Source organism: Anser brachyrhynchus, assembly GCF_964034855.1.
Source record: "Anser brachyrhynchus genome assembly, chromosome: 8".
Taxonomy (NCBI): Eukaryota; Metazoa; Chordata; class Aves; order Anseriformes; family Anatidae; genus Anser; species Anser brachyrhynchus.
The window spans coordinates 28,974,015-28,993,593 of record NC_137702.1 but is presented as its reverse complement, the minus strand read 5'-3'; the positions used below and the strand labels follow the sequence as shown (position 1 = coordinate 28,993,593).

General features: G+C 36.8%; 1 protein-coding gene and 1 long non-coding RNA gene across 5 annotated transcripts in view; one reads left to right on the top strand and one right to left on the bottom strand.

Moving 5' to 3' along the window:
• Positions 1-332: 332 nt before the first annotated feature.
• Positions 333-14,902, top strand: LOC308199069. The gene is made up of 4 exons (XR_013954363.1): positions 333-2,568; positions 10,540-10,714; positions 13,083-13,191; positions 14,762-14,902. It is a non-coding gene; the product is annotated as an uncharacterized lncRNA (long non-coding RNA).
• Positions 8,290-19,579, bottom strand: part of COL11A1 (collagen type XI alpha 1 chain) — a 139,770-nt gene continuing 128,480 nt past the window's right edge. For all 4 annotated transcript variants that reach the window (XM_080602393.1, XM_080602390.1, XM_080602391.1 and 1 more), the window contains 10 exons: positions 17,553-17,606; positions 16,527-16,634; positions 15,942-15,995; positions 15,817-15,852; positions 15,656-15,709; positions 14,659-14,908; positions 12,394-12,506; positions 11,518-11,586; positions 10,577-10,810; positions 8,290-10,032 (listed from right to left, as the gene is read on the bottom strand). In XM_080602393.1, coding sequence (XP_080458519.1) covers positions 9,886-10,032; positions 10,577-10,810; positions 11,518-11,586; positions 12,394-12,506; positions 14,659-14,908; positions 15,656-15,709; positions 15,817-15,852; positions 15,942-15,995; positions 16,527-16,634; positions 17,553-17,606 — 1,119 coding nt within the window. In that variant the 3' untranslated portion in view covers positions 8,290-9,885. The remainder of the gene's footprint in view (positions 10,033-10,576; positions 10,811-11,517; positions 11,587-12,393; positions 12,507-14,658; positions 14,909-15,655; positions 15,710-15,816; positions 15,853-15,941; positions 15,996-16,526; positions 16,635-17,552; positions 17,607-19,579) is intronic.

The following is a 19,579-nucleotide window of genomic DNA, read 5'->3' as shown; positions in this document are numbered from 1 at the left end:
AAAGGATAATATAGTGCAAAAGAAGTTTATTTAAACTATGCATACAAATATGTATGAATGCCAATTGGATTCAATTTATTCTGAGTTAATTTGAATTAACTTGATGGGTCTTTTGACACAAGCTGTACTGACTAATTGTTGCTTATTTGGGTAAGCTGTATCAGTGAGCATGGCAATCAAAAGCTCAGCCAGATGTTCATATTTTCTTTGATTGCCCACAGACTTAGGTTTGAAGAAAAGTCAATCAGCAAAATGAGTCTTCTTAGCATCTGTCAAGGTATGGATCGCATTACTGTAATGACAGTTGAAATAAGCAGAATGTCTCTGATTCCCCTTTCACTTACCTTGGCATCAGCCTTCAGCAGTTCTCTGCAGTCTTGGTTTAATATTATCATAAAACATGGAAATGATGTGAAATTAGACCAAATTTCTTTATCTTTATAAGTAGCTGATATCAGTACAGTGAAGAGTGAATATATTTTTATTCTTGTATGTACTCCTATAAAAGTGAATCACTCCTATAAAAGTATCTTTTATATGTTTTACACTGGTATGTATTTACGATGAATTATTAACTATGTTTTTCAAACATCAACTAAAAGCTTTTAATAAAAAAGCTTTTTGTTTGTTTGTTTGTTTTTAAATTAAATGTATTACATCATTGTGAAGGAAATCTAAGCTTGCTGAAGTAGTTTCTTTGGATTTACTTTAAAACTTTCGGAGACATATATGCCAAGCTTTATATTTATAACACAAGCAATGTTTTCAATTCAATAGTGCTTTCATGAGGGCATACTAGGGATTTTTTTTTTTTATTGGTATTTTTTTTCCTCCTTCTTGCATATTTTTTCAGACGTTCTGACAGCATCTAACCTATGTAGAGTTTGCATTTATTTTTAGGAGGGATACAGCTCGAAGCTATCTTAACTTTTTTCTTCTTTCATCCCTAGGTGCTTAAAATGTGTGCTTGCATTTTCTGGATAACTAGATTCTAGTTCATTAAGAGTAAGATTTTTTCCTGCAGTTCATGTAAGAACAGTTGTAATATGTAACAGGAATTCATGGTTTACAAATGCATTAATGTAAATTATGCATGGTCTGGAGTCCTCCCCTGCTCTGTCATGTTTTAATTTACAATCCCTACCTGCCTTTCTGGCAGCCAGATACTTTAAGCACTATCATTTTGTGTCTCTCTCTAGGATAACCTCCACCTAAGACAATTCATAGCTAAGGGAAATGAGAGTCCAGGGCATACCATAGCCATTAATTTATTGCTTGTCTATGGGTAGAACTGGTGCAGGTCTCTTACTTTGTTGTATGTGTTACACAGAAATGTCCTGTAAGTTTGAATTCAGAAGAATCCTTGTCATGATCCTTAAAGTTGATGGACGGTGGACAGATGATTGCTTATTCTCAAACATTTCTCTTAAATGCTGTGATGAAATGTCATTTGATTTCTGCAAGTGCAAAAGCAGACCTGTGAACAATAACTGGACTGTGTGCTTTTTCTTCCGTTTGAGTAATGAATTCTGTACTTCTCTTTCACACTGTTTAATGGGTGTCATGTCAAAAAGATGAATTTAACGTGACGGGTCAAGATAATAGGGGAAGGATTCTGGAAGCATTATAATGGGTTATGAGCTCCAGCAGCAATTAATTTTGGGGATGAGTTTACTGAAGGAAGCTCCCAGGCTCTACCACAAAACCCTGAATGTGGATTAGTTTTCAATCAAAGCTTTCAGAGGAAGAGATTACATGAAACAGGAGCTACCACATTCACCACAAAACTGATTAATCTGATTCATGTCTCCATGGAGGACTTTTCAGTGGAAATGTCTTTATACTGTTTCAAAACAAATGACACAAGTTCCTGTTTAGTTTATGCAGAGTTGTTTAAATACTTGTTAGTATTTGCATACCTGCTGTCAGAGGTCACACATATATGGAGGCTTTGCAGAACTGTGCAGCCTTTTCTACCACAGAAAGACCTAGGTAAAGGAAATAAATTACTCTTTTTTTCCACCTTTACATTTAAAAAAGGTTTCTTGTGTTCATAGACAAGCCGCAGATAGATACTAACTCATGGGCTGCATGTCATTTGTTTGACATGATAGGGGAGAAAACACGAGTGTGAGGTGTCACTGACCTCTGTGTGCCGTGGGCAGCAAAGTTAGACTTGAAGGGGGGAAAAGAACCCTGACAAATAACATCAGGATCACGGGTAAGAGGGAAGTGGGGTGCATCTCTTTTACGCACACAACTGCACGCGCGGGGGCTCAGAAATTACCTCACAAGCTTTAAAGCTGTCGCCCCTGATGCGAGCCCAGCCCCTTGCCCTGAAGCGGTGCAGAAGAGGAGCATGTAGGCGCCCTCTGGCGGTGGCTAACGGTCCTAACGGTCCTAACGGTCCCGCAGCCGGGCGGGCCGCGTGCCACTGCCCTGCGCTTGCGCAGCGGCCGGCCCGGCCCAGCCCTGCCCGGCGGGCGGTGGGGAACCGGCACAGCTCCCACAGTGGGTTCGGCTCCGTTCCGCTCTGCTCCGGGGTCATCTGCCTGCCTGCAGCGACTGGTGGGTGGTGCTTCTTCCTTTTGGCGTTGGCTTTTTTCTTTTTTTTTTTTTTTTGCACCTTCACGTAAAGTGAATTTTTTAGACGTTCTATCCGAGTTATCGAAGCCTTTCTGTCCATAGGCTTTGCAGACTATGGGATTTATCCCTTTCTGCTTTTGTGTCCGTGTTACAGCACTGTCCTCTGTGAGTAGGAGTTAGCCCACATGCATTTACAGAGATTTGAAAATAGGCATGAAGCTCAGTACTCCTTCACTGCATTTAAATAGGAGGGGCTGAATGCTACCTGGCTAGCACTATATACATAATGAAAATGTTGCTGTGTTCAAGAGCGAGAGCCCAAAAGTACCTCGGTGTCTTTGCTTCCTCAGAGTTACGTGTCTCATTAGAGTTAAATGTATCATTTCATATACCATCACAGTTGAGTTCCACTTGGGTAATGTGTATCCAAATTTGCTGTATATCTATATGAAGTATTTATCGTTGTGCATATTAAGAAGGTATTAACTAACTGCATGCGTATGTTTCAGCCTTCAGCTTGGCTTTCAAATTTGTGATTTTGCTTTTATTTTATAGTAGATAATTCTAACTTACTCATTAAACTTAATGAGTAATCACACTGGCTAGCTGCTGTTTCTACATGGTACGCTTGTGCATACAGTCATCAGAAAGATTATGCAAAACATGAGAAATGAATGCACACATGCAAAACTCATAATGCCTCGGAATAGTAAAGAATCATTTAATTGGGAAATTTTTCAGGTTCATGTGTATTTTTTTTTTTTTAAATTATAACTTATTGCTTTCTCCAGGGAAGTTTTCACACAAAGATGCAACACTAGATCAAATGTGGTTCCTCAAGATATTATGGCTTTGTTTTGAGGCTGATGTGGTTCAACGTGGTTAAATGGACCAACTTTTGTGTGCAAAAGGAGGTTTTACAGTCATCAATATGAACCCTGTTGTTTTCATCTGACTTTGTTGTAGAGACAGTTCTCAGATAGACTGTAGCACTGCCTGACCCACCTGCATCTTTGGTAAAACACAGGCAATGACAAAGGCTGCTTAATTTCTATTCTTAATGTGGATATGTGGATTGCTCAGATGAACTTTATGTGTCTGGCAGCATGTTAGTGTCACTCTGCGTAGATTTCCAAGTCCCCTCTTCCTCCCTTATTGTTCTCTCTTCCTCTTTCAAGTACCTGACCTTAAAAGTTAAGCCTCTCATCCTCCTTTTCAGATGCCCTGTGCTTTTCAGTACCACCATAAAATGTGGCTGCTCAATGAGAATAAAGAACTTCGGCAAGGGAAAAAACTGAGGGAATGCCAGAGGTAAACTTAGAAAGGGAGGGAGAGGAAAGCAAGGAACAGGCTCCTGGCTGCAGCCAGTGCTGCAGACATTTGTGACACCATGTTTCCCACAGAGGTCTGTGGTGTTTGCTACTCCTTTTAGGTGTGGTTGTTATGAATCAGTTTTGCTGGTGCACCCTTCTGCTTCATAATGACTGTGAGAAGCAAACCTTGACCACTGCTGTGCACCAGAAATCACATAGGATGTTCCCAGACAGGGCCATGATTTCTCACCCTGTAGCCCAGGTTTGAGGAGAGGAGGGAGTCAAGTCCTGCTCACATCATCCATTCTGTTGTACACAGAGAATTATTTTTGCTTGGTTTTATTGTACCTTTTATATGGACCCTTATTCAACTGTCAGTATTGTACTCACCTCCTGTCCCCTTGTGCATGGGGAAACAATCTCAGTGTGGAAAGTAGGGGACCTCCTACCAGTCAAGTATTTGCAGTCAGTTTGAAAAACAAACAAAAAGCACAACCACAACAGGAAAAACATTTTCCAGTTTCAAATGGAAATGTCACAATTTAGAAGGGGGGAGGTGAAACATACTTTGTACTGTTGAGAAATGGGAATGCTATGGAAATTTTTACTAAGATTCCATTTTTGGCTCTCTCTGACAATAAATGTAGCTTTGATCTTAATATTTGTGCATTGAACAAGGCTGCAGGCCTAGAGCAAAGTGAATATTTCTGAAATCCTTCTGGGGAGTAACAAAGGATAAGTGATCCCTATACATCAAAATCAGGAAGTTACCAAATAGTGAATGCTATGAAGATTATATATTTATGCATTCTCCAAAGCCTGAGCCTTCACATCATGCTGTGTTACCTTGTGAGCCAGTTTGGGCAACAGAACCACAAAGCAGAGCTACTCTCTCACCTGAACTATCATTGAGATGTTATTCTAATAGAAAAAGGCAAAGGCTTGAGAGACTGACTAAAATATAAAACCTTAACTCATTTTTTTTGTTAATATTTGAGAGAAGAAAGCTCTAATGTCAGTAAAAATAATTCTAAATCTTTCTACTTTTCACTCACTTAGTTTAGCTGTTTTAATGAATGGTGCCTGCTATAGAAGTTCATTCAAGTCAGTGCTAATAATCTGGGTGACTTCACTGGCCTTTCTGTATAAGATTCTGAGTAAACTAACAAATAGTAAATCAGTATGTTGGTTTCAGAAACAGTAACTGTATTAGAATGGTGTCTGTGATCCTGAGCTCAGTTCACAATCTCAACATTTACTTAATATTTCCCATTTAAAAACTCAGGTTTGTGGCTCTACTCTGTATTTATTTTGCTCTTACACCAGGGAGGTACAGAGTTTGGAGGCTGGGCCTCTGCAAGCCACACACACAACATCAGGGCCTAGTGCTGTTACAGAACTTGCTGTGCTGTGACTTTTTCCAGTATCTCTGTGTATGAAGTATTTCAGGGTGAGATGGGAACTGAATGGGAGGCTTTGGTGTTCCTACCTTGACACTGGGATGGCCTTGGGGCTCTGGACAGCTTTGTTGTTCCAGCCCTGTGGACTCGGAAAGATTCTTTTAATTATCTGTTACCTCCTCACTACAGTGAAAACATAGCAGAAGATCCAGTTTAGAGAACTTCTGAGACTTGAGAAAAAAATGTTTTTCTTCTTGCAAAGAATTTTTGCTGACCATCACATAAGGCACATAGCAAACACAGAATCAGTAGATGGCTTTGCATACTGTAAAATAGTTCTGATGAGTACTTACATTTGTCATCTTTGATGTATACAGAGGGAGACATGATAAATGTTCCAGCAACTATTCTGTTTACTGTATAATTTGAAGAGTGATTAATTTCCCATTTTCTTGTTATCTGCTGAGGGCTTGTTGACAGTGTTTATGGCAGATATTTTTTGCTTCAGAATCATGAAGGAGGTTGAGTCTCCTTGCTGAGTCTTAGGTTGCTCTGAAAATATGAGCTGAGGATGAGAAAAAGCAATAACATTAGCCACTTGGGTGTATAAGGGCTGAGAATCAGAAAATTGCAAGCTACTACCCTTATTAGATTGTAATATCTCATGAAATATATATTAGACGTTGAAAGCCAAGAAGTGGTCATCATCATCCACCATAATGCAAATTAACAAATAATGATAAAAGGAAATCTGATAACAGGATTGAGGTTTTTACTGGAGAATGAGCTCTGGTCTGAACAGAACAAATGGCATGAATAAATGATGACATGGCGCAACCAGGAGAGGGAAAACATGCATTGACTGCTTATTTGTGTATTTTATCATAACCCACTGACTGGTCCTTGATTTGTTGGTCATCTGCGATTTAGAGAAATTATGTTTTAGTAGTGCATAATGTAATTGGAGCAAATTGGATCAACCGAAGTTTAATTTTCATCTGCGTTTTAATCACTGTAGTAGTTAGGTTTTGTTATGCCTCAGCAAGATTTAGCTATGATGTCATTGTGATGTTTTTGTTTAAAAAAAAAAAAAAAAGACCATACCAGGAATCAGTGAAGACAGTTAGATCCCAGTCCTGATGCTGAATCCTTAATCCTGTCTGTCTTACTGAAGTTAGCTGTGTTTTGATGAGGATAATGTCTCTCCACCTTTGGGAAACTGGAAACAAAGTCAGGGTCTGGCAAAAGTCTTGACAGAACCTAGACAAAATATGTCCATGGTAGTATTGAGGACTTTGGCTTCATCCTGTCATTAGAACAGAGCCTTCATTCTCATAGCTGAGAAGAAAAAAAAAAAGCCCAATTTTGGCTAAAGCAGCACATCTGCATGTCTGTATGTTTGCAGCCTTCTTCACTGTTATAATCTTTGATGTCCTTATTGAAAAAGAAAAAGAAAAGAATGTATAGCTTTAGAGCAGCCTACTCCTTTGCAGTATTCTTGGCATTGCTTTTTACCAAATCAACAATGAGACTTTTTGATAATTTATATGCCTAGAAATGGAACACAAATATGAATGGTTTCGGGTAAATATAATAGATATGACTTTCAATAACCCGTCTTTGTCATTTTCAAGTTATTTTTGGTGTCTCATACTGTAGAGGGTGTTCATTCACAAGAAAATGTGTGTGTATAATAGAAAATCAGTTGCTATCATGGCATCTCCTACTAGTCATTAGCACATGAAGCTCTATTTTGTAATTAACAAGGCTGTCCCCAGGGGGAAGAGTCTTAAGTAAATAACTGTGCTCACTTTTTGAGAGATTATAGCTTTTTATTTCACAAGGTGATTATCGGTCTTAGGCATAATGACTGCCCGTTTAGAGTGAAAAGATTAATTGAATTTTAGGAAGCTTTACAGGAGATGTGCTGATCATGATGAGTTGATATTTTCCTATTCTGGATAAGGAAGAAGAAAGGACAGAGAAAGAGAAGCAGCTTTACGTCTAAACACAGGACAGTTTGTACCTCTACAGGCATGGCTTGTCATTTAGATCTCCGTCATGTGTCAGTGTTATGCTGGACAGAACATTGCCCCAGTCTGTAATTTTGTTTGTTGGCTTGAGGGCGCTGTGTATCTACTTGTTGCATTTCCACGCAACATTACAGCCATATACTTATTTGCAGTGAGGAAAATGTATGCCATCTCCACTATGGCTTTTCTCTGTTTAAAGAGAGGCTCAAAGCAGACTAAAGCAATATTTCCCAGTCTGGTCTGCGGTAGCGTGAAACCTCAAGATCTCAGAACATCCAATTTCTGTTTAGTTAGCTTGTAGAGGTAAAGTCCAGCTGTCGTGTATTTCTGTGATTAAACAGGTTTTTCACTTGAAGTGTGAAAAATATTGATCCTTGTTTTCTTATAGGCTTGCTTGAAAACAGAATTTAACTTGTGTAGTCCCAGTTGACATAAATCATGTCTCTGCCTTGGACCCCTCACCAGTTCTGCCTGAGCTAGCTGAAAGAAAGTACAGGAGATGTTGTGTTGTGGTATGTTCTAGGTCATGGTCTAGTTCTTGTCTTCTGTTTCCCATCAATAAATAGGGTCATTTGTCTACCTTGTGGGAGCCTACAGGGGTAAGAACAAGATGTTGAAGCACTCGGACACTGCAGCATGCAAGACAGTGTCTGGGTAAAGAAGTTCAGGATTCTGTCTTGCATAGGACTTTGATAGTATTGCACGGATTTGTAGCTTCAGCAGTCAGCATAAAGTATATGTGAAGTTAGCTAGATCAGCCCCTGCTGTGTACTGCCAATAAATAGCAGGATCAGTATCTCTTCTGGTAACACTTCTTGTCCTAGCATTATTGCTCAGTACCTGGCAGGATATGCAGTAAGATTGTTTTTTTTGAGGCTGGATGGTCTGGAAGCAGAGTGAAGTTACAGTAAGGAGAGCAGGTGAGGTCTGGGCATTGAAAAGAAAAAGAATGACCAATCCAGGTAGACAAGACTTGACTTTATTAATAAAATTTGTATTTTCCTCTTTGAGGTGACAGTTACAAACTTTGGTTCAAAAATAAAAGAAAATATGAACAGCAAGAAGTTGACCTTTGAAATCTCACTCTTACATGTATAAACGTGCATGAGAAAGAACCAGTTGGAAATGAGCCAGTAGAAGCTAGTACTATTTAATTTAACAATTTATAGAAATAGAAACAAACATTTATTTTCAAGTCTTACATATATTATGAAAAATAATTACAAAAGGATTTGTGTTGCAAAGTTAAAATGTAATTTCTACTTACAGCTACCTGAATAAAATGTTCAGAGGGAAGGCCAAACCAACTTTTTGGGTGACATTTGAAGAGCTAATGGTAGCGGTTTGGGTCAAAGACAGCTTTGTAGGAAGCAGTCCCCTATGTGTTGCTTAGCAACTATGTAGAATCACATGACCTAGACATATTGCATCCCTGGCCTTCAGTTGAAATAACAGGAAAAAATAATTCATATTAATGGGACAGGCAAATATTGTATAGGACCATTCTGTGGAACTTCTAGTATCCAGTTCAAGAAGCAAACATCCATTATTGCTTACATAAAAATCTAAGTAAACACCGCAAGAAATCCATAAATAACTGTTTAGAATCCAGTTTTAATACTTATGCAGACCAAATAAGCACAATGGAAACAAAATCAGATGAGAAACGTTAAAAAAAAAAAAAAAAAGGAAAGCTAGCTATATGACTGATTTAATTCACACAGATTTTAACAGAAGTTTTTTTTTTTTTTCTTACATGTTTCCCCTACCCAAAAATATAAACTTGTTTATTTTAGTTATATACAGGTTTCTTATGAAATTCTGGAATTGGAAAAGAAAAAAAAATCTGAGGTATAGCACCATGGAACACAGCACCTTTGAGAGTGCTTTCATCATTGAAATTCATCATCATGAAGTAATATCTGCAGAAAAGGGATTTGAGTGTGCTGCTTAAGATCTTCCAGTTTTGCCACCTTAAGTTTTTTTGGCGACTTCAAATAACAAAGCTCTTCAACAAAAATATATACAAAGGGATTTTATTATTAATCAAAAATGGAATTGGCTTCACTGGCAATTACATTTTTATTTTTTCAGAATACATACACGGTATTGACAATGTAGTTTTGTAATTATAAAATAAGAGCCAGATGCAATTCAGAGACACATGCAAGTTTTGGAAATGGACAGAGAAATAACAGTATAGTACTGTACATAGAATAATTACAATTTATTAAACACTTTCATAACACCTCTGTTGTAATTGAAGGAGCACCATGTCTTTTTTTTTTTTTTTTTACAGCACCAAAAGAATTCAAAGTGTGGTGTTGATAAAGTGAGCCCTATGTTGTCTGTCTGTGCCACAGCATTCTTGCAAAATTAGTTTAAGTCATGTGATTCTGGCCCTACAAGGGCAACAATAACTTTCTAGATGAGACACACATACACAGCAAGACATTTTTCTATGCCATCCTTATTCAAAACTTGCATGTGGCAGGAAGTGGGTTGGTAGCACCAAAGTGCAACATTTTTGTTGATTTGATCTTTGTCTTAAGTTTAACCAAGGAAGCAGACAGGACCAACCTCAAATCCAAACTTTTGGTTCTGATCACCAAAGTCATTGATCATCACATCAACTATAGGCACTTGGTCTATTTTGGGTGTGTTGATTTCAATCACGGTCTTTCCATAGCCCTTTCTTGACTGTTAAAAAAAAAAAAAAGTGCAAATGGTTACATGGGAAGAGTTACATGGTTACATATCAGAGGAGTAAGCATGTGCTGTAGATCTTCATACTCTACCTCTGTAGTGTGGCATTAATAAATGATTGCCTTTCATGTGTCAGATGTTAGAAACTGTAAAGTTTATATTTTCATAGGATTTTATTTATAACGTAAATATATTCTGCTCATGGACTGCCTCCTCTTGTTATGCTAGTTTGCTTTTAATATTGTGGTCATACTAGCAAATAGTCTAGTTTCAGCACATTGGTGCTGACAGCCTGTATCCATGCCAGGTTTGTTCTATTTCTGTTGCTTGGCTTATGAAAATAATTATTTTTGTTCGTATATAAAAATTGAATAAGGGACTAGTGAACTGCAGTTTAAAACTACAAAAAGGTAGTCTATTAAAAATAAAGTCTTTAGAAAGCTTTTTGTCAGGGGAAGGCTGTAAAATAAATGAATGTTTGATTTCTATTTTAATTGACAGGTTGGTTTTGTAAAGAATATTCTGAACATCTACTTACTGCACAGCCATCGTGAAGCGCTTTGATGTACGGATTGTTGTCGTAAGACATCTCTTCATCATTTGATCCTAAGAACCTTAGTGCTTTGTCATAGCTGTCAGAAGATGCATCATGCCAAGCTACGGACTGATGACAATTGTAAGTGAAATTTTGTCTGGCAGAGGCACTCAGTAGTTTAAGGAATGTCATTTGGACCATATTAATGGAATTGCCTTCAACATCCAAATAGGAAAGCTGGAAAATATAAGAATTCACATGAACATTTATTTGTTCCCTTTGTTAAAATGCAAAACAAAATTATTTTTGACAGAAGAACCACATAACTGTCCTTAATAAAAAAATAAACCTACACATACCATTTTATGGGATTTTTAAGTTCAATAAAGCTATGACTCTGTAGTTTTTCATGTCATAGCAATATATTTAGGATGAAGAACTATATATTTTAGCTTTGTTCTAATGGGCAAGACAGAGAATTACCCCTATATAGTGTAAAACAGCAGAATCTCTTTGGGAATCTGTTTTTAGTTAATTATAAAGTTATGTCAGCCTGCAGGCTCATTTTTGCATATTCAGTATATTTCCAGTTATTTAGACTGGAGCACGGGATTATGTGCTCCAGCTGCTTTACTTAGGTTCAGTGGTAATGTGTGGTCTGCTGGAAGCCAGATCTCACTGTCAGCTGGGTGGGTGACTACTGGGATTGTTGTGCATTTGCAGTACAGTGGGACAAGACAGGGCAGGTGCCTGCTGTCCAGTGGCAAGAGGCCATGTAACTGCTACAATATCTAGGGCAAAAGAGCTGGAGCTGAAAAGTCTGAAGTTTATTATTATTTATATATTATAAAATTCCTTTTTGAAGGATTTGATCCTTCCTTTGATTTTGAAGGATTTTTTGATACTTGATTTGTGAATAACTGTATGCTGTAATGGCCACTTACAAGTTTGCCCCGCTTAAATTCACTAAACCAAGATCCTGGATTCTCCTTTGGCCATGATGAAATTCTAACCTGTGTGGTAAAACAGTGGAAATATAAATATTTAGAACATATGTTAACAGATAAGAAGTTTTTAAATTACCTGAAACAAATTTCACATAAGATAGTAAAGAATGTTTTTTTCTGAGTCCTCAGCCTCTGTAAAAACACTAAAATAGGATGTTTTTCTGGTACAGAGTGCCTTCAGATTAGTGACTTTGAATGGAATCCAAGGTGATAGCTTATAAAGAGAGAGAATTCTACTTCAGGGAGACACTGTTGTCATCTAAGATTCAGGTAAATTGTTAGTGTAAATTGTTCTGTGAAGAGTGTCTAAATTAGAGTTTTCACTGGTGTTGATGCTGATAGATCTATCTCATTTGGGTAAGCTTTTAGAAAGTATTCCTCTATACCATATACCCCTCAGGGGTAATTTATACCAATGGCAGAGGACACTGTTTATATACAGTGTTCTACATATACTTATAAATTAATAGATATAAATGAACTCACAAAAGAAACATACTAAGAGTTTAACTTTTACGTGACAAACTCTAGATCACACATTTCAACCTGTCGCCCAGCTAGGCTGCATTATGTAATGCAGTGAAAGGTTAGCAAGCAGATGCACAAAAGCTCTGTCTAAGCAAAAGAGTAGAAATGCTGTTTGTTAACTCGGTGTACCATTTTACTGCTTCATTCTGATTTATGCAAATTTAAATGTAATCAGAAAGACAGATATATGAAAATGTGACAGTGTAATTATCCTGTTTAATTCAACATTGCAATAGTACAGTAGGATCTGTCAACAGCCAACTGAAAACACACATTGGTACTTACTCCTTCAGATTTCTTATCTGGGTAGATGCAAGTTTCCCCACCTGCTGTGAAATTGCAGTACACTTTGAAGGAGTCTCCAGAACAGCCCTGGTTAGGATCAATCCAGTATTCCCCTAAAACATAAAGAAAAAATTTGCCTTTGATCATGGAAATGGTATTTGGAAGATCGTAATCAGGTTTTACTACCTAATAGTTCTCCAGAGATTGTGGTGAAGTTATCTGAATGATGTGAAAACAACCCTTTCTCTTCAAAGAACCACAGAATGGTTGAAGTTGGAAGGGACCTTTGGAGGTCATCTGATCCAACCCCTGTTCAAGCAGGTTGCCCAGGAACACGTCCAGGTGGCTTTTGAATATCTCCAAGGAGGGACACTCCACAATCTCCCTGAGCAATTCACCGTCAGTACTGTTTAGTCATCATCACAGTAAAGAAGTGCTTCTTGATGCTCTGATGGAACCTCCTGCATTTGTGGTTTGCTGCTGCTGCTGTTGTTTATGGAATATAACACCAGGATCAAAGTCTATTTTTATCTAAATCCTTTTGTTTCCTTTCTTCCCTTTCATTCCTTCTGTTTCCTTTCTTCTTTTCCCTTTCCTTCTCTCTCCTCTCTGCTTCTCTCTTTCTTATTAAACTGTTTTTGTCTCAAGCCACACATTTTCTAATTTTTGCCCTTCCAATTCTCATCTAGCCAGGTGGAAGGGAGCAGTGAGCAATCTGCTGCGTGGTGCATAGCTGCTTACGGGGGTTAAACCACAACAGATTGGCATGATTGAGGATTCCAGCCCTACAATGCTAGGGTGAGTAAAGGCTGGGGATGAAAGAGAGGTGCAGTCAATCTGAGGTCCATTAATAATCAGCACATTTTAAAATCCACCATTATAATTATAATGCTGATTTCTGTGATGTGGGTCCTTATCTCCAGATAGTTTCACAGCAGGAAAGCGAAGATTTTCTGACACTAATGTTCTAATCGACTTTCAGGCAAATAGTAGAGGTTTTGAAGAGGCATAACAAATCCTTTCACTGGTTCTGTATTCTGAATACAGAGCATAGACAAAGCATTTATCATATTTTTAAAATTCTATTTATTCAGGCTGTATTTATTGAAAACAGTCTTTCCTACATGCAAGTCTTGCCCATGCAGAATTTTGTATTTTAATGACTGCATTTACTTTTATTTTAACAAGAATAAGATTCCTTTGATTTGAAGAAGGCTCCAAACAATAAGCAAATACTGTTAAATGAAGAAGACAAACGTGTTTTATAAAAACCATTCACTATTACGGAGGTACTGAATTGTAAAATATGTACTTTTTATATAGCACACACACTGCTTAACTACTCCTCAAGGCAACCATCTGTTTTTATCTATCTAGAGTGAAAGCAACAGAGTATTATTAAGCTGTCAAAATCTATTTTTTCTCCCATTTAAAAACAGAAAAATATTGCTCAGAACTGGGAAAAAATATCCATTGCAATAGAAAAAAGTATGAAAGCTTGAAAATTGTGTGAAGGTTGACTTTCATTTAAAACCTTTCCAAAGGGGGTAAATTCAGTTACAAAAAAAAGAAAAGAAAACAGAATATAATTAAATGAAAATAGTCCTTCAGAGCACAGTGCCTAGTTTGTACTATTCTGCATTTTATTAAGCTAGAGCTTAGTAGCATTAAACAGTACTAGAGAAACTTGAATGTCCATTTGCTGAATGACACAGGACAAACAGAGGTCATTCTGGACTGAATTATTGTTTCTAAGGATAAAAGAATAGTAACTTTCTGACAGTCATATTCAATAATAAATCACATATAATACCTGTGCTGCTTTCTATATTATACTAAGCAGTTACTAAAATAATTGTCGTTTCTCTTAAAAACTAGAAGTTATTCCAGTATGCTGACATTTGTGATTTTACTTCCATTGATCTAAATGGCATCAATCTTTCATTCCTCTCCTGTTTGGATAATTCTGGAAATGCAAGGCCTACCTTCCTGAACAATCAGTTTTTTTCTTAGCAACTTGAAAGTTTTAACTCCAAAACCAGATCTGGTTATGTATTTAAAGTATCACGGCTCTTACCAACAGAACATCTCTATACTCACATTTTATAAACAGAACCCTTTTATACCTGCAAAAATGGGTTTAGTGACACTGTATTTATTGAGCAACTATATTAACCATCTATCAATAATTAATGATTCTGCCAAAGTATCGTAGCAGATCATAACTTCAGCCTTGTTTGCCTTTGTCATGCAATATTAACATACCGTCTGGGAAGTCTGGGTGGCAGAGTTGCAAGTCTTTGCAAGTTCGGGCTGGGTTGTTCTGAGTGCCCATTGGATACTTCATATGCTCAATGTCTTGTTTCAGTGAATTCAGTGAACCGAATATCTCTTCCATACCATCGGAATAATCCAGAATATTATCACCAGCATCAGACACCATATAATCAGGAGATCTTCTAGTCTTCTTGGGTGACTGGATTGGCAGCGGCTGGATTACCTCACCTGGAGGACCCTGGATGGAAAACATATCTGTTTACCTTTTCTGTTGGTTTTCCAGATGCATAAATACACAGAGGAAGACGAAAGAACATGACATGAAGATGCTTTGAATAGAGCTTCTACAATTTATTTATTTTACTTATTTCATTCAGATTTATGCCAAAACAGATTGTGGCAGGCCAAAACATTGTTTTGCTCTAAACTCTTCCCATTCCATTGCTGTTTGGGGAAGAGTATGCTGCCCTCACGTAAGTGCGCAGAACTCATTTGTGATTGCCTTTTCATCCCCAGCAATTACCTGAAGTGGAGGCATAGCCTACAGCAAACAAAAACTGTGGGTGTTCCCGATGATAAAACTTTAAAATTCCACTTGGGGTCTATAAAGCAGTACTTCATTTCAGAAAATTGAAACAATTCATTCAGATTTTGACTGTTTTCATTTTAGATTTTTATGCTATGGAAAAGAAGTAGTAGAAACAGGAGAGTATTAGCAGCAGGAAACTGAAATCATTCTGTTTTCTGTGCTTCCATATGACACATTAAATCATCATTGCATTTTTTTTATTTCTAATGGATTTTTTTCAGAGCAGACAATGTATTTCTATGTGGTGGATTTCTGTTTCCTGACAAATTTATTTTCAAACAATTATTAATATTTTCCTTATCTGCAAGTTCACAAGTGCTGTTTTCAAACCCTGTCAAAACAGGTCCATCATGTCAGTACAATGTGCTTGTATGTCAAGTACGAGTTCTTACTTACTGGAGGACCAGGTGGACCAGGTAAACCACTGTCACCCTTTTGACCAGCAGGGCCCTATAAAGGGATGAAAGAAATGTAGTATTAACCATATTACATGATGTTAAAAAATAACACTCAGAAATTAAGTACAAAACCAGAAAATATGGAAGAGAATTACTCACACTGGATCCTTTGGAACCTTTTGGACCTTGGGGACCCTATGGGGAAGAACATAGGCACATAGTTGGAGTATCTTCCATACAACATGTGAATGTTTTGAACAGGAGGACTGGATGAAGTAACTTACAGGTAAACCAGGAGGACCAGGGGGTCCAAGTGGACCAGCAGGACCAGAAATTCCCTAAGAAAGAATAAGAGAATAAGTACAGAACTAAAGTATTTTACATACTAGACTGGATTCAGAAGTGCATATGTATCAAAAAGGTAGTCCTAGTAAGTGTCCAGCCCTGGTGAGTTTCAATTTAGGCTATTCTCTAGAGTCCAAAATAGTCTTTAAAATATGATCTGACAGTTTGAGTTGCGTTTATAGTCACAACTCTGTTCACCTTCAGATCGGCTTTGAAGCCTCAATTTTTACACAGAAGCTTAAAACATGACTTAATAACTAGGAAAAGAGAAGCTATTCTGGGTAGTACATAACAAGATTGGTGCTGTTAGTGTTATCTCAGCCCTAACTGAGGTGTATGTTTCCTCCTCCTGAAATGCTCTATGACCTGGTTTTAAGTTGTTTAGCTTCACCATGTTTGTCCACTGTCTAGGAGAGCTTTAACCTCTATCAGGAGGCTCTGGGTGTTAAGTGTTTATAGTAACTTTATATGTCTCTTTCAAGAAAGACACGCATATAACTTGAGTGAAAGCACGTTTTACTTACTGCGTCACCCTTGGCTCCAGGAGATCCCTGTGGGCCAGGAAGACCCCTATCACCCTTTTCACCCTGTTCTCCTGGAGGTCCAATCAGGCCAATCAAACCTGGATGTCCCTAAACAAGACAGAAGAAAGAGTGAGAACTCTATATAAAGTAGATGTGCTTTGCAAACACACAAATTAGAGCTTTCAAATGTCATCACAGTTGCTAGTTATCAATTAACTTGAAAAAATTACTCTGTGAGCATATTAAATGTTAGTTGGCTTTTGAAGATTATTTGCAAGCTGTGAATGCTTATTCAGTGAAAGAGATCAAAGTGTACCACAGTCCTTTCTGAAACTGATGCAGAAATAACAATACCTGTAGGTACAGATTACATACCAACTTTTACATTTTGATACTTATAAGCAGACAGAGTTATTACAGAGTTGCACATTTGATTCCACAGGTAATAGAGCTGTATAAACAGCTGACCTAACTGTATAAACAAAAATCGTAATTCACAAGATATATTCATATTCTTTTCTCTATACGTTTCTTCCCTGATAAACAAGCAATCAATAAATTGTTGTGACTCTATTAGAAAATGGTATTCCAGATCTCTCAATCCATTATTTCAAAAAGAAAATATAGCTGGAAAATATTTACATTTTGTTGTTAAAAAATTAAAATCTCTAATAATTTTTATTTCCATTTTTTTTTTTTTTTGTGAAACTCAAGATTCTCTTTACATCAGTTTTTGGAGTTTTCATTGAAAGGAAAAAAATTTGCATGGTCAATAGATTACCACACAGACAGTAATGTTTTTCTTTCTACATATCTCCAGGATATCTGATGTTACTTAAAACTTCACAATTACCACTAAAGCTATGGAAAGCTGATTGATAGATACCTAAGGTTGTCTTGCTTTCTGATATGAAAAAAAAAAACCAAAAACAGTATTTCTTTCTGCTAATTTTATACAGCCCTTTAGACTGGGCCAAAATAACAAAGGTACAAACAATGAATAAAAATATAGACATTCTCATATACCTTCTCTCCTTTGGAACCTGGATCTCCTTTCAGGCCAGGCAAGCCAGGTGGACCCTAAATAAATCAAGGGAAGAAATGTAAAAGTAAGTTTTTACATATTGCACAAATCATATTTTCTTGAAATATTTTAAAGGCAGAGTAACTCAAACTGTGGAGGCATTCAGTGGTTGATGGTTGTGATTTAGGGCTCAAGATAACATTGATGTGTATGTTTAAAAAGGCATAAAGATGCTGCTGTAGCATTTAAATTTCTCTATAATTGGAAATCTATAAAGAAGGAAAAGGCCAATTAAATTCTTAAACTGCACTGAAAGCATCCAGTAAGCTATGTGATATTCAAACAAATTTTCAACTGAATTTTTGTTGATTAGCTTAATTTTGCTTGTGCTTACGTTATATGCTTTATTATTACTTCCACCTTAGTTGATGTACCTATCCAGTTTTAAGACAGTAGTATGTATCTTCTCCAGTTTCTTATTTTAGCCCTTTATTTCATAAGGCAGTAGAAAATATCCCTTGTTTTCTACCAGTTTACTACAGCTCAGTAAGATTATTGCAGAATAAAAATCAGATCGTTTATAGTAACTGCTCCTCAATATTTTTTTGTTGGAGAACTACTTCATAATTTGATTCCATACTTAAGGTGTTGTCTTGGGATTATGGTTTCCTTGATTTGGCACCTGAAATTCCTGGATGATCATGAATTATGCATTTAAAGCTAAATTTTCTACTTTCTATATTTTCTAATTTTCTATATTTTTTTAGGTACTTACATAGTCCACATCATATGAGCGGCTTACAATTTGTATTTACAAACCATCCTTTCCACATCACAGTAAAAATGTTACTTTATAAAACTGAAAAAGAAATACTCTTTTCTAACCTGCAGTTGCTTCCTAAATATTAATGCTGCTTCCATCAGCTCTTGAGAGGCTGATTAACAGCAAACAAAAAAAACTGAGTAAAAGTGAGAGTGCGGTGTTATGCATGTATGTAACCCAGTTGACATTGGTGGTTTTATTTCTTTCAGATTTACAAGGGTGGGGACTTTAACTGGTCCTGAGAAGGTAGACGTGCTGTGGAATTATCAACATACTTAAACTAACCAACACTAATATTCTGTAGACTACAAACTCTCCTAAAAAAACATGCTTAAGTAGAGTTCATCTATTTCCGCAATCATACAAGAATATTCAGCTACATAGTATGTACTTGTAGGGTATCCTATAAGGATGGAAATGAATAAAATATTCACAGAGCAGTATTTCGGTAGGCTTTCAGAAGTTCAGAATTTCTACCAGTCATGTAGTTCGAAATTAATGTTTTGAATACGATGTTCAGAATTGCAATCAGTATTTCTGAAGTTTTAGCCTCAGCTAGCTTAAGGGGCCTTAATATTTTCCTGTCTCTAATAGCAATCCAGCCTATGACCATATTTGATTTTTAATTCCTTGATACTGTTTAGGAATTTTAACTCAATACTCTAAAAACTTTTTATATGGTGGAATATAAGAGAAACATTATGCCCTATTTTGCTACAACCATTTTCTCATTTTTAAAAAGTTAGACCCCTTGGAATTTGGAAGTTACCTAGAAGAAAGTTACTTAAATAATAGCCTGTAACACTGATGACATAAGATTATAAGAGAATTTAATAGACAGTGTCTCGTAAGCATGTACTTATATATAATTATATATATCTTATATATGATACAATAATATTGAATTTTGAATATTTTTGAATTACTGCTATGCAGACACCGTTCCAAGATATCTTCTAAGCTTCATAAGAATAGCAATGATAGCTTTCTATAATTTGTACAGAATGAGGTGAAAAATTCAGGCTATGCCACGTATATGCAAGTACCAAAAAGGTATTCATTTCTCAGAGGCTATTAATCTCACACTGAACATGTATGCATTAGAAGCTGAGCTGCTAAACTAAGTCAGTATGTCATCACTATTAGTCTCCTGCTGGCAGTGGACATCTGTAAAGTTATGATACGGATAGCAGTAATAAGTGACCT